Source organism: Lipotes vexillifer, unplaced genomic scaffold (genome assembly GCF_000442215.2).
Source record: "Lipotes vexillifer unplaced genomic scaffold, Lipotes_vexillifer_v1.1 scaffold671, whole genome shotgun sequence".
NCBI lineage: Eukaryota > Metazoa > Chordata > Mammalia > Artiodactyla > Lipotidae > Lipotes > Lipotes vexillifer.
In genome coordinates, this window is record NW_006782851.1 from 2,322,675 (window position 1) to 2,345,458 (window position 22,784).

At 44.5% G+C, this 22,784-nt stretch overlaps 1 protein-coding gene across 1 annotated transcript in view; it reads right to left on the reverse strand.

The window, feature by feature from the left end:
• The window catches only part of TMEM132D (transmembrane protein 132D), a 697,263-nt gene that overhangs the window by 505,113 nt on the left and 169,366 nt on the right, over positions 1–22,784 (reverse strand). The window contains exon 2 of the mRNA XM_007455447.1: positions 13,239–14,115. Within this exon, the coding sequence (XP_007455509.1) occupies positions 13,239–14,115 (877 nt within the window). The remainder of the gene's footprint in view (positions 1–13,238; positions 14,116–22,784) is intronic.

Genomic DNA, 22,784 nt, shown 5'->3' on the forward strand with positions numbered 1-22,784 from the left:
AGTTTTAGGAAAAAATGTATTTGTGAATAAATTTTTTTGGTTCATTTTGTGGAATTCTTAGCTCTAGGACAGTAATCATCCTTATATTGGATTAACTTTCTTCTCTTCTTCCAAATTCTTTTTTTATATAAATTTATTTATTTTATTTATTTTTGGCTGCGTTGGGTCTTCGTTGCTGCACGCGGGCTTTCTCTAGTTGCGGCGAGCGGGGGCTACTCTTCATTGCAGTGCGCGGGCTTCTCATTGCAGTGGCTTCTCTTGCTGCGGAGCACAGGTTCTAGGCACGCAGGCTTCAATAGTTGTGGCTCGCGGGCTCTAGAGCGCAGGCTCAGTAGTTGTGGCACGTGGGCTTAGTTGTTCTGCAGCATGTGGGATGTCCCTGGACCAGGGCTCAAACCCATGTCCCCTGCGTTGTCACGTGGGTTCTTAACCACTGACCCACCAGGGAAGCCACCCAATTTTTTTTAATCTTTGCATTTCCCCAGCACTCACCAAGATTATCTCCATCTTTTCTATATACGCCAATAATTCCTCTTTAAACTATGTTTATTCTGTTCCTTGTTTTTAATTTCTATTTTGCAGTTTGGATCTTCAATTCATGTATTAGCTCTTTGGTCTACCTTATTATCTTTGTCATTATTTCCTTTTTATATTTTAACTCTCCATGTATTAAGTTCATGTTCTTTGAAAAAAAATGTCTACCCATTTAAAACTCACAGAAAAGAATTACTTTTGTTCGTTTGTTTGTTTTTTGCGGTACGCGGGCCTCTCACTGTTGTGGCCTCTCCCGCTGCGGAGCAGAGGCTCCGGACGCGCAGGCTCAGAGGCCATGGCTCACGGGCCCAGCCGCTCCACGGCACGTGGGATCCTTCCCGGACCGGGGCACGAACCCGCGTCCCCTGCCTCGGCAGGCGGACTCTCAACCACTGCGCCGCCAGGGAAGCCCAAGAATTACTTTTGGTTTATGTTTCTTCCCAAATAAATTCTTCCTCTCTCTTATATCGTTGTATTTCCTCCCTCCCTTCCCTTCTGCAATCTATTTGCATAGATGGACTAACATTTCTCTTGTAATCTGATTCATGGCCAACTTGGACAACTCTGGTGCACACCCAGGCCCTCTATTTGTGTGCACAGAACATGGATGCGTTTTACTCCACATGCATATTATCTTTTACAAAATGTACAGCAACACCTGGGTTTTCAACAGCCTGGGGTCGCGGAGAGAAAAGGAGAGTTCAGGCAGGGCTTTGATGGATGGAATTAGGACCTGCCCCCCTTTGTGCAGTTTTTCAGATGCTCTGTGCCCGAGTCCAGGCACAGAGACGGGAAAACGGAAAGGGAGAGAGGGTCAGTATTGTATTTCTTCCATCTGCTTGGAATAACCTTGGGTTTCAGATTACACCTCCGATTCATCTCTGGGTCTGGGATCCTTGCTTTTGATAAAGACAAGCATCCCTGGATGATCTCTTTTGTCATCAACAATCCTTCCACTGCCCCAAATGAAAACAGAAAAGAGATACGAACACTGATTTTTCACATTTGCATCAGGAGCTCACAGCCTGAAGAGGAAAAAATATTATCTTGCCCCTCTGTGTTCTCTTTCTTCTGCCTCTGGCTCTTTCCAAAGTTGTTATCATATTTATGATGCTTTCTGTTTGGGTAAATTCATTTCTGCCTTGCTTACGACCCTTCTGCCTTTGCTCCCAGCTGGGGTTGACACAACTGACAAAGCTTCATGACTGTCTCTGCTTCTGGTACAATATGGAGCTGATCGGAAAAGATATTCTGCTTTCATAAAAATTATCTTTTCAAACAGCTACACCCACAGGGTCAAGTCAGGGAACAGAAACCACAGCAGATAACTGACCAGAAGGGCTTTAATACAGAGGACTAGTTACAGAGGGGCTGAAATTGCTGGCAGAACAACTAGATGATGGTGATGCAGCCCTGATATAAACAACTGCAGGAAGTCTTTTGTCCTCGGGTCAGAATGACAAAGCAAGGAGGGGGCATCATAAGAGGCCAACGGCAAAGTCTCCCTGTAGGATTTGGAGCCATGGCACAGGCTGCCTGGCGGGAGCTGGAACCACAGATGGACGAGCTTTCTGGCCTGAGCAGGGACCGGGGAGCAAGACAGAAAACTATGCCGACTTCCCCCATCTTCCCGGCCACAGGATTCCTGCCACTGGGTCCCACTGGCAGAAGCCATCAGAAGCCAGATCTGGGTAGTGTAGGGCATCTGGGAAATGCAGGTTACAGAAGTGGACCTACTGAGAGTCACAGCAGAGCAGGAGATGGGTGAGCTGTAAACTGCAGAGCAAGCAGCCGCAGTGCATCACCTCTGTCCTTTCGCAAGTAGAGCTTACTGGCGAAATTCTCTATGATTGCTAATTAGTTACTACTGCAGCTGACAAACTACCCTAAAACTTAGTGCTTTAGAACACCACCATTTTGTTATCCATCACTTTTTATGTACCAGGAATCTGAGCAGGGCTCAGCCGTTAGATGTGTCTGCTCCACCTGGAATTGGTGCGGTCCCCCGGTGGTACTAAGTTGTCCGCTAGCTGACCTACAGCGGCCAAGACAGCTTCACGCACGTGTCTGGGGCCTGGACAGGAATGGCTAGAAGATGGGGATCACCAGGCCCCCCCTCTCCCCATGGAGCTTCAGAGCTTCTCATGGGATCTCCCAGAAGATGAGCTGGACTTCTTACAGGCGGCTCTGGGCTCTAAAAGCAAGTGTTCCCGGAGACCTAGGTGGAAAGTCACAGCTTCTTAGAGTGTCTAGCCTCAGAAGTTCCAGATCCTCACTTCTGCTATATTCTACTTGGAAAGCAATACACTGAGGCCAGGTTCAAGGGGCAAGAGGTGGGGAAGAGAATCCAAGTATATAAGCCATGTTCAGGTGTCATCTCTCTTTCAAAGAGGCTCTGAAGGAGGGGAAACTGCACACTTGTGGTCAGATGCACCACGTTGATTTTTGCACCTACATCAGTCAGCTGATTTTTCTGTCTTACTCTTGAGCTCATGCCTTCCCCAGGCCTTTGTCTGTGTGTTGATGCCGGAATGATTTCTGCTGGATTTTTTTAAATCAATTTACTTGCATACCTTCAAAACTGGGAGACAGAATTCTGACACCTGGGTCCGCTCTCCTGTCTCCTACCAGCAGGTGCTGAGTCAGTCGCTTTCCTAAGTGATCCAAGGAAATGCCTCTTCAGCAGCTTTGAACACGCTCCTTCGTTGGTTTCTTCTTTGTCGTTTACGTCGGAGGTGACCTGCGCCTTGGGTTAACATGGCCCTCTTTCAGAATGAATTGACACTGCTCAGCGTCAAGTGACCTGAAGTCATCTGTTTGCATTTCAGCTGATACCTGATGCATCCCTTGGTTGACTGGTTATTTCCTAAATGCTTGATCTGGAGCCACGCAACCTGCTCAAGGCTCACCTGTCGTCTTTCGTTTACACCATCAACACCCGGAAAGGTAAGAGCCCAGAGACTGAGGCTCAGTGACCTTCGATGACCTTCCCAAGGGTGCACAGGCAGTGAGGATGCCAAGATAGGTGCCCGTGGTCCTGGCTCTATGCCCTGTGCTCCTCCTCATAAACCCATGTGGTCTCCAAGAGGTCTGCCCCCTAGACCTGAAATTGCCATTCCTCGTGATAATTATCAGCGTCTGAAGTGCCTGGAAGGGCCCACAATAACCCACCTAGCATCCTTCAGAGCTCTTTACTCTACAGTGACTGGTAAGCCTGACAGATGCTCATGATGGTGGGCACACCTTCAACTGTCTATGCTCCAAAGCACTGTCTTAACTTGGCATCTTAACCTGCCCAATAGACCCCCCCATGGTCTCTCTCACAGCACCGACTACTCAGTACAGGGCTGGGTCCGTGTCTCTTATTTGCTGTTACATCCCCGGCACGAAGCTTCACACTCAAGAAACGTCTCCTCAATAAGGGAAATATTTCAGGTAATTCATTCTCTTAAGTGCTTGTAAAAAGAATGAGACTTAGGAGTATCGGTGTCTACCTTCCTGCCTCGCATGGATGAAGAGGGGCTTTCCAAAACATGGGTTCTGGGATATCGGTCAGTGAGGGCGAGTTCTCCGGACCTCAAAGTAAATGTGTTACGAGCTCTAGGGCGTCTGTCAAGTTACTCACCTCTTGTGTTTCTGTGTCCAGTTCTGGAAAACACAGGTGATAAAAGCACCTACTTTGTGGGGTTGTTCTGAGGATTAAATGTGTGAAAAATATTTTAAGCACTGAGAACAGTGTCAGACACAAATAGATACTTAATAACTGCTGGCTATTATTATTACCATTATCATTATATTCAGCTATCTCCCCAAACTTCCTGGACCCAGTGCATCACACCTGTGTTCCCACGAGTAACCCAGAAGAGGTACAGAGAAATCACATCTGAAGGTGCTGGGAGACGGATATGAAGACATTCCCTCAACAGCCTCTGTGGCCAGCCACCCAAAGACCACCTTGGAAATGGAATCTCCATGGATACCAGATGAATGAACAGATGACACTAAAGACCGAAACCCATCCCCAACTCCTGCCCACCTGGCCTTGTATAATACTCTACCATCCCCCCACTCCTTTCCAGAACACAGAAATGTGCCTGGGGGCAGGGAGAGGCCGTAACACTCTGAAATAGCTGAGTGTTCTCACCCAACATGAATCTACCTTTGCTCACCCAGATTTGCAGACCCAAATTCACACCAGCCGTCAGAGCAATCAGCCGGGTACAGCCGTGATACACTAGTGAACCCAGCCCTTTCCCTCCAGTGGCTTTCAGTCCGGTTGAAAAGGAGACTGTCAGGTGGGTCTACCATGCAGGGGATGTGATAAGGTCCTTACACAGAGATGAAGGTCAGCTCAAGGTTACAGAGTATAAACAGCAATGAGCAGAAGCTGGCATAGCCAAAGAAGATCACAGAGAGCTTTGGTTGCAAGACTTCGATCCCCAGAACCTCTTCATCTTAAAGCTGCAAGTTGGTACCCTTGGATCAACATCTCCCCTTTTCCCCCTCCCCTCAAGCCTCTGGCAGCCATCCACCTATTCTCTGTATCTGCGAGCTTTTGTTAGGCTCCACATATAAGCGATAGTATACAGAATCTGTCTTTCTCTGACTTACCTCACTGAACATAATGCCCTTGAGGTTCATCCATGTTGTTGCAGAAAAAATGGAAATCACTATCTCAAAGAGGTTGTCTGCTCCCTGCTGTTCACTGCAGCATTTTTTATTTTATTCTTTTTTGCGGTACGCGGGCCTCTCATTGCTGCGGCCTCTCCCGTTGCGGAGCACAGGCTCCGGACGCCCAGGCTCAGCGGCCATGGCTCACGGGCCCAGCCGCTCCGCGGCACGTGGGATCTTCCCGGACCGGGGCTCAAACCCGCGTCCCCTGCATCGGCAGGCGGACTCTCAACCACTGCGCCACCAGGGAAGCCCCACTGCAGCATTATTCGCGATAGTCAAGACATGGAAACAACCTGAGTGTCCATAGTGGATGAATGGATAAAGAAAATGTGACGTATATACACAATGGAATATTATCCAGCCATAAAAAAGAAGGAAATCCTTCCATTATCTTCTAGAACTTCCAGCCCTGCCAAGTTGGCCAAAGTCAAGTTCTCTTGCTCATGAGACAAGCCTCCCACTAGGACACGGGAAAGAGATTCAGTGAAACCTCAGGCAACTTTCCCAGTACCAATCTGGGAGCACAGCTGGTGCCACTGTTGGTACCTTCCTCCTTTCTTCTTTTCCCCCAAGAGGATCAGAGCCATCAACCTTGGTCAAAAAAAGTATTGCTAGAAAGGAACCATAGCTGTCAGGTGATGGAGGGATTCTTGAGTTGGAGGCCACTATGGATTAACATCTTGAAATGTGTGAAGCCCGTGAAGTTGTGTACAGAAAGGCTGTGTGTATTGTTACACAGTGGAGTTTGCACATACATGCAATTATGTGTGACTCAATTATACAGGGTGGGGGGCACAGGGGACTGAGAGAGAGAGACAGAGAGAGAAGGCAGTTTAAATAGTTAAATTTCTAACTTGACCATTCTACTCAATAAGCATAGCCCAGGATAGCAAGAAGGATGACACGGACCCAATGGCTCCCAACTCCAGCTGCATGTCCGAATCTCTTGGACACCTTTTTAAAAAGACTAACACCAGACACAATATTGTAAATCAACTATACATCAATTAAAAACAACAATAATAAAAGAGATAATGAAAAAGACTGAAGAACCATTTTTTTTAAATCTGTTCACAGTATAGCTTTAGATTTCCATTACCTTAAGGTATATGAACTGTAATAACAGACTGATAAATTACTTAAAGAAACTCATGTGCAGGCATTTAGTTTCGTGGGTATTTTTGTTACTAAACAAAATACTAACACCAAGGCTTCACCCCAGACCGGTGCTGGGGCCAGAGGATCTTAGGAGCAGTCACCACTGGAAGCAGTGGCCTCAGCTCATCTCAGCTCCGGGTCCCTCTTACAGCACAAGTACCCTAATACGGCTGCACCCGACCCTTGTCATCCTGTATACATGACATGGCCTTGAAACAGACCAACCCTCTCACCTCAAGTCTCACAGAAGAACCTGCTCTCTGGCCCCTCCCTTAACAGAAGGTACATGGAGTGGACTCATGGAACCAGTGACAGCCATTCGATCCCCCAGTAGTTGACGGGTATCCAGGGCGGGCCAGGTAGTGCATGAGAAAGGAGGAAAGGGCGGTGAGCAGACAGCAGTTTCTGCCCTCCTGCAGCACGCATTCAAGCGGAAGTAAAAATGTGTGGCAGGGGCTTCCCTGGTGGCGCAGTGGTTGGGAGTCCGCCTGCCGATGCAGGGGTTGCGGGTTCGTGTCCCGGTCCAGGAGGATCCCACGTGCCGCGGAGCGGCTGGGCCCGTGAGCCGTGGCCGCTGAGCCTGCGCATCCGGAGCCTGTGCTCCGCAACGGGAGAGGCCGCAGCAGTGAGAGGCCCACGTACCACACACACACACACAAAAACACAAACAAAAACGTGTGGCAGGTACAACGTAAGGGATTTTCCAGAAAAGCTGGACCCTACCCAGTGTTACCTTCTTTCTAAACTGGGAACCTCCCTCTGTGTAAGAGCTGAGTTTTTTCCCGACAACCACAATCATAGTTTTTCACTTGCAGGGGTGATTTTATCCCCGAGGGGACATTGGGAAAGAGCTGAACCCATCTTGGGGTATCAAAATTCGGGGCTGTGTATACAGTGGGTTGAGGCCAGGGATGCCGCTAACCATCCTACTACGTACAGACCGGACTGCACCTCACAACAAAATATCATCTGACCCAAATGTCAATAGCTAAAGGCTGAGAAATGTCTACTCTTTTGAATTATAACCCAAACTGTAAAGCCAATATCCAGAAGCCCTTACTGAAATAAATGAATGATTGAATAAATAAATACATGAGGGAGAACAAATTTCACCTGCAGGATTCCAAAAAAAATTTACGTAAATATACCACCCACAAGGAGGGAGAGTGTAATTCTGTAATTGTGAGCTGTGGATCAACACTTCCTTCTGGAAAATACAGTATAAGGAGTGCAGAAAAAAGCAACTTTACAGACGAAAAACCCGAGAAATACCACCCCAGCCAGCGACCAAATTTCACATCAACAGTGATTAAGTCAGGGCGGGAGTACGTGTTCTTGATACAATGCAATGAAAATGGTATTTTTTGTTTGTTTGTTTGTTCTTGAAAATCTCAACTGGCTTTTATTTCAAGATGATGGGGGAATAAAAAAGAGCACAGAGAGACACCTGATGTCTTTGTGCCTTTACCTGTGCTGTCCCCTTTGCCTGAAATCCCTTTTTTTGGCCCATAAAACCACTACATAATCAACAAGGACCTACTGTACAGCACAGGGAACTCCACCTCAATATTCTGCAACAACCCACATAGGTAAAGAATCCAAGAACAGACACGTGCAAATGCACAACTGAGCCATCCCACTGCACACCCGAAACCAACACAACACCGCAAGCCAACTACACTCCAGTCAATACAAAACAAAAATCAAATTTAAAAAAAAATTCTCCGCTCCCCCAGGGCCAGGTCTTACTGTCTCATGCTCCTGTCCCTCAGATAGGACGCATCGCTCCTTTTTACTCAGATAGGACTCATCGCTCCTTTTTACTCAGATGATAGGACTCATCGCTCCTTTTTACTCAGATGATAGGATTCATCGCTCCTTTTTACTCAGGACTCATCGCTCCTTTTTACTCAGATAGGACTCATCGCTCCTTTTTACTCCTCAGATAGGACTCATCGCTCCTTTTCACTCAGACAGGACTCATCGCTCCTTTTTACTCCTCAGATAGGACTCATCGCTCCTTTTCACTCAGACAGGACTCATCGCTCCCTTTTACTCCTCAGATAGGACTCATCGCTCCTTTCTACTCAGATAGGACTCATCGCTCCTTTTCACTCAGATGATAGGACTCATCGCTCCTTTTCCCTCGTTGGTCTATTTCCTGACATCCTCAACAAATGCTTCTTCAGTGGCAGGTGCAAGAGAATAAAGCGGATGATTTTAAACTCTTGTGGTTTGCAGACGAATAAAAACAACACTTTATCTCTGTGCTGTTCTACCACCAAACCCATTACTTTGGTCTCATCCCGAGGAAAACATCAGATAATCCCAACAGAGGGACATTCTTCAAAAAGTCTGAACCGGAAGTCTCAAAGCTATCAAGACAACAGACACAAATCAAGTCTGAGAAGCAGTCACAGTCAAGCGTAGTTCAAGACATGATGACTAAATGTACATGATATCCTGGGTGGGAGCCTGGAACAAAAAAGGGGCCACCGGGCAAAGACTAAGGGGATGTGAATGAGTGTGGACTTCAGTTAATAATAATATTGGTGCACTGATTATGACAAATGAATCATGCTAATGAAAGACGCTGATTGCAGGGGGAAACTAGCCACCAGGCACCTGGCATTGTCCTGTACTGATTTCACAACTTTTTTTGTAAATCTAAATATATTCTCAAACAGGAGCTTTATTGAAAAAAGATGGAAGGGGCTCCTTTCTCTGCCTGCCTCTCACTCCATTCCGCTCCAGAAGCAACTCCCTTAATTCCCACCGGATGACAAACGGAGACGCAGTGCCAGGCACAGATGTCACGGACCTGTGCAGGGTTTCCAGGTACCCAACATCATCCTCTTCTTAAAAGCACCCAGTTTTCTCAGGAGGGAAACACTGCCCCCCCGGGATATGCTCTTAGTGAAAGATGACTCCAGGAGCCCACCTCTCATTCTGGAAGCCACACCAGCTCCCTCTCCTACCCTGGGGAACAGACAGCAAGTAGGTATGTGAGCCACTGGGAGCTTCCCAAGAGTCTTTGCACCTTTGATTATAGCAAGAACAGAAGGAACTTCTGAAGGAATTCGTTGTGCCGGGCCGGGGAGGGGTGCTAGGCAAGAAGGCTGTTGCATCTACACCAGGGGAAACTTCCCCCTCCCACCCTGTGCATTGCCAAGGCTAGTGCCCCCATGCCTTATTAATTCTTGAGACCCAAAATATACAACCAACTAACCTTTCATGTATTTATTTTCTTAGATTAGCAGGCTGGGATTTATGGCCTGCAGCTAAGAATATTACTGGCTACACCAGGGCATAGTTCACCTGAAATAGAATAAGGAGACATCTTTTCCTGGTCCAAGGCAGGTTCAAAAGCTGTATCATTCAAGTGAATCGAGTTCAGGGCCAAACCACCTCAAACCACCACATATTATTTCTAACAACTGAGATTCCCAAACCACCAAAGAATATCTTTTGAGGCTTAACAACCCCTGGCCCACTTTGCCCCCTTGTCAAATATTCTTTCTTTATTCTCTTTCTCTTTTGTTTACAACTCTTATCTTTGCAAGAATATCTACTTGGTAATAATGCCTTATTCGGAGATGGCCTTAGGTCTGACCGCAGTCTGGGCATGAGATTCTTAACAAACTCTTGAGTATTTAGCATGTAAAACTGTAAAGACTTCAGCAAAGTATATGTATTGGTTAATAATTAACAATATGCCCATTCATTCATTCATTCATTTAACCAATCTAAGCATATCTCTGACTTTGAGAAAAGCACCCAGGCATCTGAGTGCCATGCCTCTGTTCTGGCCCTTTCCACCTGCATTTCCTGGAGTATCAGGGAACCAAGCTAATGCTATGCAAATATCTGGCTTCAGGCTCACATTCAGATCTGACAACCAGACTCCTTTGAAATTGACTTCCTGTGGGACGAAGCAACCAAAAAATAGGTGGGAACGATGAGCAAGAAAGAGCTTTCGAGGCCTTTGATTCTCCGGACACATAATCAGGTGATGGGAGACCTAGGATGCTTCTGACATTAGCTCTCTGTCGGGGAAGGAAAGGAGACGGGGTGGTGAGAACATGCAAGAAAGGGTACAAGTGCTGTGGGATGCTTCTGTTGTCCACTGGAAGGAAAACATTCTCTGAAATTAAAAGGGATCCTTAGATGTCTAAAGAACAGAAGCATTTTGCTTTTCTTCCTTTGTGGAGGTCTGCTTTGGAAGACTCAAGCTCCAGGAGAGAACAGAACTTCTAAGATGACAAACAGCCCCATCCTGGTTTTCCTCTGTGCAGTGGTTAATGCACACGCGTGCACCCTCCCAGCTATTTTTGTAAATTGCCCTTACGGATAATTTGCACGACAAAACTTGTTTCCCAGAATGGAAGCTGAGCCCCTGTGTGTAGCCACAGAGTCACCCAGAGATCACAGGCGCAGAAGTGACAGGAAGGTGGCAGTATGTTGTCAAACACTGTCTGCAGCAGGAGTCCTGTTGAAGGCAGGTAATTTGGTCCCCCCTCCACCCTGGCCATCCTTAAGTGGCGAGGGAAGTCCTACTGACAGCCGATCTATAAAACATTAGCCCAGCTCTGGACCTCGTTAGCACTGTCACCGCCGAGTCTAGAAACAAGTCACCATTGCTGAGGAAAGCACCCAAGGATACTTGGCTGGATCCTTCAGGGTTATTTACAGCAGATGGCGAGATAGAGCAGGCCCATGCTAATTCTAAATATTTGGAAGCTATGCTAAACGAGTGTCAAATTGGCTTCATTAAAAAAGATACACAGTTTCCTTATTTTCTAATTATGACAATTCCGACTAAAGGCTAATGACATTACCAGATCCAGGTTTCCCCTCAGCTGTTTTCATAAACAGATAAGACTCATTCCTAATTAGAGCATGTTAAGTATTCAACAGGCACATTATTAATGCCATCCTTTAACAAGATGGAAAGTGTGCCACTTTACCAACTTAAACACACGTTCATGAAATATTTACTGATTTACTCTTGTCTTAACTAGAAAACTGATTTTTTTAAACACCTTTCTAATTGATGGACTCTGAACACATAACACTTTGGCTCTACATCCAAAATTTTCCAATATTTTGACTTGGAAGTGGAGCCACCCAATCTAGATGCTTCAAAGGTGCTTCAAAGACTTGGATCCTTTAGATCATGTAGCCCAGGAGCAAACTTCTCCGTGTCGCAGCTTGTCGATGACAAGGCAGCCTTCAGGACTCAGAGGAACACCTCAGTGGGCAGTGGATTGTGGCTGGATGCACAGCTATTTGTGAAATTTAATTCTACATATATAACCGATTCCCAAAAAAACCGATGTGGATATCATCTCCTGGAGAGTTAAAACTTTAAGAGATTCTGGTTCGTAAACCAGGGTCCAGGAAATCAACGATCAGTAGTTGGCAAACAGAAAAAAATGTCGGAATATGAAATCATGTGATTTCCCCTCATTCAAAACCTTGAGTTTCCATCAGCAAAATATTTCTCTATATAAACAGCCATCTCCATGAAGAATATTATATAAGAGCGTTGAGCCTGAGAAAACCAAGCACAGAGCTAGCACACCAGCCAGAGGGCCCACAACCAGCTCAATCTAGGTCTGATTTCTGAAGAACAGAAGGGAGAGATCATGAGGCCTCAGACCCACAGATGTGTTTATGTGCCCTAAATCCCTGTGCTTAATCCCCAGATGCGCCTCCAACCCCAGCCAAAGGTTTTACCTTCCAACAATCAGCCAAGTTCAGTCATGAGGTTAATGCTGTCTATTGGTTTCTGTTTCTTCAGTTGAGATTAAAAGGGAATTCCCAGCACTAGGTCACAATCAACAAAACTGAAATGTGCAAAGTATAAGCAAAAGAATGACTCCTTTCTTAAACTCACCCACCCCTTAACAAACACAGAAAGAAAGAAGTTTAAAAAAAAAAGAAAGAAAGAAAGAATGGGAGAGGACAAGAGGGTGATCGTTACTGGATGAACTATAAAAACCAACATATAAATGTGTGCCATGTCCACTAACACTCCTGTGTTCAGAAGTCATAAACAAATTTGATTAGATGGCACTTCAGATCAAGTTTCTGGAGTATGTAGCAGTGTCAGGACATATTTAGTGACCGAACAACACTTATGCCAAATAGCTGTTATAATCAGACTCATCTGTGTTTAAAACAAATGAACCAAAAAACTGTTGTGAAAATCCAGTCAAGCCAAGGCAAGTAGCTTCCCTCCCATACTACCTTCCAAAGAGAAAATGCACGCATTCTTTTTCCTAAAGCTCACAGTACTCACTTTCAATGCCTCGTCTCTGGTATAGTCTTATATAAGACACTCGACGAATTCTACTGGATAGCCTTCACACTTTGTGCTCTTTTATATTTTGAGCACTAAGCTCTATTTCCAGAGAGAAACAAAATGATAACTTTGAGATTGGTACCACAGAGCGCACTTAGAACTCACACGTTTGCAATAGATTTTGAGTTGGCACAGCTGCATCCCCTATCCTTCCCGACAACCGTCGCCATCCCATTTGCAGGCTGATTTCAACTGTGAGCCATTTACCCTAAAACCTGCTGAGAACCGCCTGAGCCAGGGCAAAGGCAGAACGTCAGCCTCCTCCCGGCTTTTCTGGGATGGCCCGGAAAACCTAGGAATAAGAAGGTCTTCACCGCCCAGCTGCCAACCCGGAGAGATCCAGCTGGTCTCTCGATTTGACAGCGAACACGGAGCCTGTAAAACCTGGAAGGATGCTTCTGCCCCGGACAACGCTAACACATCTCTCCGGATCAAACACACAGGGTTCCCAGAAGCGCCCTTTGACCTTGGAGATGCTACAGGGAGATACTCCCAATGAACTCACCTCAGCGTGAAGCGGTCCTCGGTGGAGTTTTTGGAGATGGAGACGGGAAATGTCAGCACATCTCCCTGCCTGACCGTCTTTGGCACGTACTGCACGGCCACGTGGTTGTCCAAACGCAGCTCTCTCAGGGGCGGCCGGCTCGGGGTCTGGTAAAGAAAAACACTGCCGATCCTCTGCAAGGGAGGCCCCGACTCATCGATGTCGCTGCGGCCCGTCCGCATCCCTCCGGCTCTCCTGGCACAGTCTCCGCGCTCGTCCCCGGGCTGCAGGGCGTAGTAGAGCTCCACGGGGCTGCCGTCGGGGGGCTCGGGCGACCTCTTCCTCCCGGCCACCACCGTGGGGGGCCCGAACCAGGCGGCCGGGAGCTCCAGCTGCGCCACGCACAGCCCCAGGGCGCCCTGCAGCCGGCAGCTGCCCCTCACCTCCCGGGTCTCCCGGAAGGCGAACACCCGCAGGCAGGGCAGCCTCTGCGCGGGGCCGGCGTCGTCCCAGTCCCTGCCCACCACGTGGAAGAGCACCTGCACGCGGGGCCGGCTCAGGGAGACCTTGTCCCGCAGGATGTGCGCTTTCAGCTTCCAGTTCAGGGAAAACGTGCTGGTGAATCCAAACGGGCTGGAGGGCAGCATCAAGTCCTGGGGTACCACCTGCTCGATGGCGAAAGGCCCGTAGCTGGCATTCAGGACGGGGAACCTCTTGGATTTGTAAATCAGAAAGGACTCCACGCGAGACTGCAGGCTGGAGTTTCTCATGATGTCCTGGTTGGCTTCCTTCAGAAAGAAGGACACGTCCGCGTGGCGGATGTGGTAGGTCACTGGGAGGTAGGTGGGCAGCGAGGAGAACCTCTGGGCGCTTTCCAGGATGCCTCGGCTTGCCACCACTGTCGGGAGGAATCGGGGTTCAGGGGTTAGAAACTCCAGGGCAAGGTTACCAATATTTCAGACCTCTTCCCCCCCTTTATAAGGATTGCCTTGTCTTTGCACTAATTACGCAAAAATTCTTTATGCAAAAGGTCTTACTTAAATCAACTCATCTTATAGGAAGTATATTTCTTTAAAAAAACTGACGCCACTGGAGTAGACAACAGGCACCACTGGCCATGCATAGAAGCTAAGTGTGCAAATAAATAAATTTCAAATCATGCCTTTAATTTTCAGCTAGTGGTCCTGGTGCCCTTAAGAGGCAATGGGTTATGCCTAAGACTTGTTCTCTTTTCGTTAAAGGGAGAGATCCTCATGAGAAAGGTCTTAAGAATGTGCTGGCATCCAACAGAGAAGGGCATTCCCGTTAACTCAACCAGATGGACCAAGACTGGAAACGAGAATGACTTTCTCAGCATGTGGTTTGAGGCTGTGTCCATATTCTACCCAATACTATTCTATGTTCCACCAGATACACACGCTGCACGTAAGGACTCACTGACCATCGGGAAATGATAAAAGGACGTTAAGGTGGGCAATCACATATCAGTTGGACATCACACACTTTCCTTGGGGTTAAGCTCAGAGACGGAGAGAAAAGACCTCGGAAGGATAATGCTAGGAGGAAACCTCCAGAAACAGATGAGATGGGCTGACCACGTCATGTCGGGTCCATGTGTCCCTAGAACCCAAGAACCAAGGGAAGCCCATCACTCATCCTGACCCCAATGCACAGAAAGCATTCTTTTTTTTTTTTTTTTTTTCCCTTACTAAGCATATCCCTCCCTCAGGGGGAACATTCCAAAATGTTATTTTTACATTGCACCTTATATTCTGGAAAAAAAACACAGACACAGAAATTATGTAATTCAAGACCCAACTTAACAGGCTTTAGAAACGGAAATTATTGGCTCTGGGATCACTGACTTCCTAGGCAAAGCTCCACAAGATATCTGAAGCCCTTCTCATTAGTCGCCCTGTAATTATCACTGGTTCTTTTACAGTAAAAGCAACAGAAGCCCTGACATTGATCGGGCCAAACAGTTTCAGAGGCTCACGTGAGCACAGTTTCCGATGCACGACGCCTACATGAGCCTGGACCCCTCTTGGCTGTTGTCTGTGAACAGAGAAGGAAGCAAAGGACTCAGAGAAAAAGGGGTCTTGACTGTGGCTTTGCTGCACAGATCTCGAGAGAGAACAGGCAAGTCACTGAGCCTCTCTGCCTCTCCTGGACTGGTCTGAAGTAGGAGGGCACCAACCAGAGTATGGAGGCCCCCATCCAGTTCTAACAGTGCAGGACACTCAGCTGTGGTCCATCCTGCTTCTGGACAAGAAGCCAGCTTGACATACACTCATCCCGACTTGATGGACAGCCCCGCGGGAAGGGCTCCCTCAATTCCATGGCATCACCCAACTCAGGCCAGGCTGAGCGCCCCAGTTCAGCAACGAAGGTGTCTATGGCCCTGAACCATTTGGAACTTCCAGTATCTGAGCAGTTTCGATTCACCCAAGCGGCGATTTCATATGATTCAACCTAATACATCAGAATTTCTTTTTCAAACATCAGAATATCATAGACCTCACAAGAGACCTCATTCATTTATCAGGACTACATTTTTCTTAAGGTTCTAGAAATCCCTCAGGATTTATATTTTCAATAAACGTGTATTGTCACATGTGAGTTTTTCGTGAAGCTGAAGCACAGGCAGTGAGTTTCGTGCTCATGTTCAGGGTTGAAGCTTTCTCCTTCATCCCATCTCTGGGTACCACCTCCCCTCCCCCACTGTGCTGGCTACACTTCCGTGACTGCTCCGGCTGTGTCATAAATGTCTCTTCTCTGGAATGCCTCCTTTGACTGCATGATTCTGCGTTTATATGCACCATCGATGTCCTTCTGTAGATCTCATACTTCCCTATCACAGGATTTCATGCTCTTCTGTAATTCCCTTCATGCCCCAGTGGGTTATATGCAAGTGAGCAGAGATGACGTATGAGCCTTTTCTCTGTTTTATTCATAGTCCTTAGAAGAGCACCCGACAAATACTAGCTTCTCAGTAAATATTTGAAAAATGAATCAACAAATGAATTATGCTTCCAATATTAAAAAGGCAGATTACATTTTTACATCAGGATTTTATATGCTGTCTCCTCCGTTGCCATCACTCTATAATTAGAATCCTCCATCCTTTTATCCCATGAAGAGCTCCATGTAATCTTGGTGATAAAAGACCTACATCCATCACACAGTGCCCCCTGATTCCTTTTTTTCTTTTTTAATGTCACTGGAGTACAGCTGACTTACAATGTTGGGTTAGGTTCAGGTGTACTGCAAAGTGATTCAGTTATACAAATACATGTATCCATCCTTTTTCAGATTCTTTTCCCATTTAGGTCATCACAGAACACTGAGTAGAGTTCCCTGTGCTACACAGTAGGTCCTTGTTGGTTATCTGTCTTATATATAGTAGTGTGTAGATGTTCATTCCAAGCTCCCAATTTATCCCTCCCCTCACCCCACGTGTCCCCTTTGGTAACCCTAAGTTTGTTTTCGAGATCTGTAAATCTGTTTTGGTTTTGTAAATACATTTTTAAAAATGATACAAATGAACTTATTTACAAAACAGAAACAGACTCACAGACGCCCTGATTCTTATAAATGCATCTTGGCACCACTCGGGTTGTCATCACACCAGCCCGTCATTCATTGTAGACACTGCTGAAGCCAAATAACCAGGTTATAGATAGTCAAACATTAATACCAGACACCAAGGCTCCGTGAACTTTCCTGTTGGAACATCTGACCCCTATTTGAGTACACCAAACTTAACTGTGCAACTAATTACATATTCCAAGGGCAGTGGCTGTGGGTCCTCTGACTTTATTTGGGAAAGCAACCAGGGGGACACCATGGGCACTGTTCAAAGGGAAGTTATTTCTAAGTTTCATTCCATGAAGAGCCTATTTGTCTTTTCGCCTGGAATCTGACCTACATGTTTATCGCTCAAAAATGCTCCAAGTTGGGGGCTTCCCTGGTGGCACAGTAGTTGAGAGTCCGCCTGCCGACGCAGGGGATGTGGGTTCGTGCCCCGGTCCGGGAGGATCCCACGTGCCGCGGAGCGGCTGGGCCCGTGAGCCATGGCCGCTGAGCCTGCGCGTCCGGAGCCTGTGCTCCGCAACGGGAGAGGTCACAGCAGGGAGAGGTCACAGCAGTGAGAGGCCCGCGTACCCCCCCCCCCAAAAAAATGCTCCAAGTTGACCTAAAGCTAGTGTTATTTCCTTTTTCTGTCTTTTTTTTTTTTTTAAACAAAACTCAAAAAGTAATGTTCCACCATGTACAGAATAGATTAAAAGTAAGCGCTTCCCTGGTGGCGCAGTGGTTGGGAGTCCGCCTGCCGATGCAGGGGACGTGGGTTCGCGCCCCGGTCCGGGAAGATCCCACGTGCCGCAGAGCGGCTGGGCCCGTGAGCCGTGGCCGCTGAGCCTGCGCGTCCGGAGCCTGTGCTCCGCAGCGGGAGAGGCCACGGCGGTGAGAGGCCCGCATACTGCAAAAAAAAAAAAAAAGAAGTAAAACTCATTAACCTCAAATCCCCACCGGGGTAGCTATTATAACCTACGAACACCAATTCCACATAAAAAAAGAGCAATGTATCAAATAACAAAGAAGTTGCACGTGGTAAATCTCACTTAATAACCCATTAAGAAAACAAATTACATTTATTTTGGTGCTGTGACCTTATATGCTTATTTGAAAGAAAGTGACATGTTCCCATCGTTAAGCAACGCAGTGACCTCACAGATATTTTCTATTAATTTACCATTTTGAAAAAATAATTTCCCCTAAATAATACTTTTACGAAACCTGAGAAAGATGGTGATTTGAGCACAGACCTTTAAAATTTCCCCTGAGTGGACTCAAAAGCAGTAACTAAGGGAATACGGTAATAAGTAAAAATCTGTGTCTGTGTTGAATATTCAGTGCAAATCGCACGCCCTGGCCTGGGCGAATTCCTGAGAAATTACATGGGATACCAATGCCTCATGCAGAAAATACAGCATGGTGAGGGTTGCCAGATACAACATATAGGAAACCCAGTTATGTTTCCATTTCTAATTGACAGAAATCTTGCATGGGGCATGCTTATAATTAAAAACAAGAACAAAATTTGTTGTTTATCTGAAATCCAAATGTTACTGGGCACCCTGAATTGCTGTTGGCTAAATCTAGCATCTCTAAGCATGACATCATAAAAGAAGATGATAGCCTGGTGGAACTACCTTGATATTTCTAAGAGCAAAGGCCACAGTATCCCAAGGATGCCCCGCACTGGGTAACGTTCCTGATGCCGGCTGCTGACAACATTCGTAATCAGCTGAACTGAAAGACTCAGGAGTGAGTCGGACCACACTGTGCAGAAAACCCCAGAATCAGGGCCTCTTGCTAATGTGGAACAGGAGGTATGACACAGCCTCACTGTGGACTGAGTCCAAAGCCAAAGCAAAATGACTTACAGGAAACTGGTCCCCAGTGTAGCAGCTGTGCCAAACTGAGAGAAGGGACAGTACAACAATGGTCTGGGAATACCAGGAAAGCCAATGCACCCCCATGCTGCTCAGGCTGCTGCATCACCGATATGGGAATGTACCGCCAGCGCCCTTCCAGGTGGACGTTGCATGTGCAGCTCTAACAAGAGCAAGTGGAAACCAAATGGAAAGAAGAGGAACCCACTCCACTGTGTCAGGGAAATTCCAATGCGCTAGAGGCTACCCTCATTCAAGGACAGCTAGAGAGAAGGCAAATACAGACGAAAAACAGAAGGAGAATAAAATGTCTGTTTCAAAAATAAAAATTGCACAATCAAAGAAGAGCATTTGAAAGGGCACTGAAGAGACAGAGGAACAACAAAGCTCTGAAGGGTAGTTACCACAGAATACTGATGTATATTTTACACAGAATAACTTCTACGCTCTTGCTAATCAAGAAAATGCAGGACCCTTGTTATTTTATAATGAAATAGGACTAAGATGGAAGAAGATATGGCAGTATTAAAAGTAAGAGATTTAAAATGGTTTCAGAAGCAATAAAAAAGATATGAAAAAGGAGAAAATTGAATTTATCCTGTGAAAATGAGAATTTGTGAAGCTTTCCCTAGAGCTAAATGGAAAAGACAAGAAATGAAAACGATGATCAGTGGCAGGCTGCAAACATGAGACACATTAGATATATAAGCAGATAATAGGGCTTCTAAGAAAAATAGCAGAAAAATGCAAAAGAAGCATCATTAAAAGACAATCGAGAAAGGAAAACAGTTCTGGGGTAAAAATAAATATTTCACTGAATTCCAAGGAAAACTGGAAACACCACCTTTTAGGGATTTCCTAAAGCCATTTCTTAATGTCAAGGATAAATAAATAATTATATAAGTGCTTATTTAAAAATAAAACAAAAATTCAAAAAAAAATCAAACTGTCCTCAGTTCTATCTACTGTACAAAATTAAATCTTAAAAATGATAAATATTTCCATAAATCTGATGGAGAATGTTCAAATTGAACAATTCCCTAACCTAGAGATTTTCCTGATAATATGTGAGGACAGTAGAAAGATGCAAGGCTACATCCTATCTGTCCTTCCTTAAGAAAAAAAAAAAACCAAAACACTGAAGCCTATTATTCAGGCAGCCAGGAGGTGGTTAAAGTGTAATATTCAGGAACAGGAAAGTCATGACATAAACATGAAAACATTTAAGCATCGAATAAATTCAAATACAGTTTTAAATGTAGGCAAAACCAACAAGGTCAAAATAGTTATTGATCAAAGAAAAACCATAATCCAAACATTATATTATTTAAAAATCATAAACTTGGTTAAAAATGCCAAAAGAAACATGAAAAGAAAAAAAGTAAAAGGGTACTAATTTTGTATATCCATAGAAGTGGCTTTATTTTTGTCAATGGTAACCAAATAAATATATATTTAACTATAATTTTTTACAAGTTTAAAATCAGGCTGTTTGGCTTACAAATTGAGAAGGGACAGAGAGAAAGAGAGAAAACAGAAACAGCTCATTGAGTGATATATTGAAAATACAGAACACAGATCATCAAGAAAGAAAAATGATAAAAAGCATAAAATATGATGAAAGGAGTAAGAACAAATTTGTTAATTATGACACTAAATATAAATGAGTTAAACTCTCCTGTGAAAAGACAAACACTGTCAGGGTGACTCAAAAATTATAAGACAATGAGTTTAAATTGCCTGCAAGAGAACTCCTAAATAAAGTGACTGAGAGATTTAAAAAAAAAAAATCTGAGCACAGACATTCCATAGTGGGTAAAAAAAAAAATAGCACAACTTTAATATCAGAGGATAATAAGTAAATTCAAGAGAAAAAATACATGCATTGTGAATTGTATCTTTCCATAAAAATTAAGACCTTTAATCCAGGTAGTTATTTTTTCTCTTAAAGTTACAAATGAAAAATTGATAGTAACAATTTTTTTGGAAAATATTATATACCTCCTTTCCCAATCTCAACTTATAAAGGATGGAAAAGTAAGTAAGGCTAGGAAGTTATAAATAATATAAATTATGAGGTTGTAATTTCTACAAAGGATACTCTTATTTATACTCTTCATGGACTCTTGCCAAACATCATATACAAAGCCACAAGAAAACCTTTAAACAAATCACAAAAATAACTTAAATTGTATTCCATGATTCCATGAGCCTATGTAATCAAAATATAAATCAGTAACAAGAGAAAAATAGAAACACTGCTCCCTGCTTGGAACAAAAAACTACTAAATGCTTCTTGGATAAAGAATAAAAAGAAAGCTTTTAATTACACTGTATTTACAAAATACTGATAATGACAACAGTGCGTATCAAAAACACATGTGAAGCAGCCAAGGCTGTAGTCAAAAGCAAATTCATACAATTTCATACATGAATCTCATACATTCATATAATGAAATTGATAAATTAAGCATTCTACTCAGGAAAAGAGAAATCCCAAACAAAACAATCCAAAACAACAACAACAAAAAATTCTAAGGAAAAAATGATAATAAAAAGTAGAAAAAATGATATAAAAGATTACAAAATTGAGAAGCCAAAGAAGTGCTAAATTTTTAAAAATTTATAAAATTGATTGTTACAGATGGCAGATTATGATCATTCATTTACATACGCTTCCACAGAAAAATCCTCATTGAAACAGCCTAAAAGAAAAAAAAAAATAGAAAAAGCGGTATAAATCTGAAAGCAAATATAAAGACAGGATCAATGGGCCAGAGATACTAATGAAGTTCTAAAAGTATCACAGATGGGGTGAACTGGCCCCATATTGTGGTCATTTGGTAACTGTATACTCAGTTTTACTATAGAATCTCTTGCTTTTGTCTGCTTTATTTATCAATGTCTGAGAAAGATGTGTTAAAAGTTTTTCCCAGAGATTTTGAAATGGCTGGGTTCTTGTATTTCAAACGATTGACCATACTTGTCCTCAGTACGTAGGCACTACGTAAGTATGTCTTATGTCTCCTGTTGCCAATAATAAAAACTTTCCTTTGGTCCTTCTTAATGCTTTTTGGCTTTGAAGTGTATTAGGGTGGGCCAAAAAGTTCGTCTGGGTTTTTCTGTAAGCTGTTACAAAACCCCGAACTTTTTGGCCCACCCAGTATTTTTTCCCGAGGTTAAGACAGCCATCCCTGTCCAAGTTTTCCTTGTTTTTTGTAAGCATTTTCTTAGTACTACTTTTTGCCTGCTTTTATTTTGTGTCCCTGTGTCACTTTTCTTAGTGTCAATGTCAAAACAGATTCTGACTGTAAGTCTTTGCTTGATTGATATGTTTGAATTTATTCCTGCTATCATATTCTATGCTTAAATGTCCCACGATTGTGTGTGTGTGTGTGTGTGTGTGTGTGTGTGTGTGTGTGTGTGTGTGTGTGTATGCGTGCGTGCTTCATGTCTTCTCTTTTGCTGGATGGATTTTTATGTGCTCCTTTTTTCTTTCTAGAGATTGAAAAATGCTATAGAGGTTCTTGATTGTCAAAGAATAAATATGCATTCAAATTGATTAATCATCAAACTGAAAATATACAAATTTGAACTGACTCATAACCTTATCACCATGGCAAAATATTCTGGAATTTCTGTTTAATAAATCCAAATGAAAGACAGTTAACTCCACTCCAGTCTTCTCTCTTAAAAGTTATATTTGAAAACAACAAAATCTTAACATAAAGGAAAGAAGACTTTCTAGCTCCAGTAAAGTAGGAATAAGAATGCAGACCAGGGCTTCCCTGGTGGCACAGTGGTTCAGAGTTCGCCTGCCGATGCAGGGGGCATGGGTTCGTGCTCCGGTCCGGGAGGATCCCATGTGCCGCGGAGCGGCTGGGCCCATGAGCCATGGCCACTGAGCCTGTGCGTCCAGAGCCTGTGCTCTGCAACGGGAGAGACCGCAACAGTGAGAGGCCCGCGTACTGAAAAAAAAAAAACAGTTATTGAATAGCAGTGTCAACATTTTGTTATCAGCTTAATTGAATAGGAAGGAAGCAATGAAGACAGAGAAAGGATGGATATTTGAGACTCCAAGATTTCCAGAGAAACCTGTCTTCTATATCTG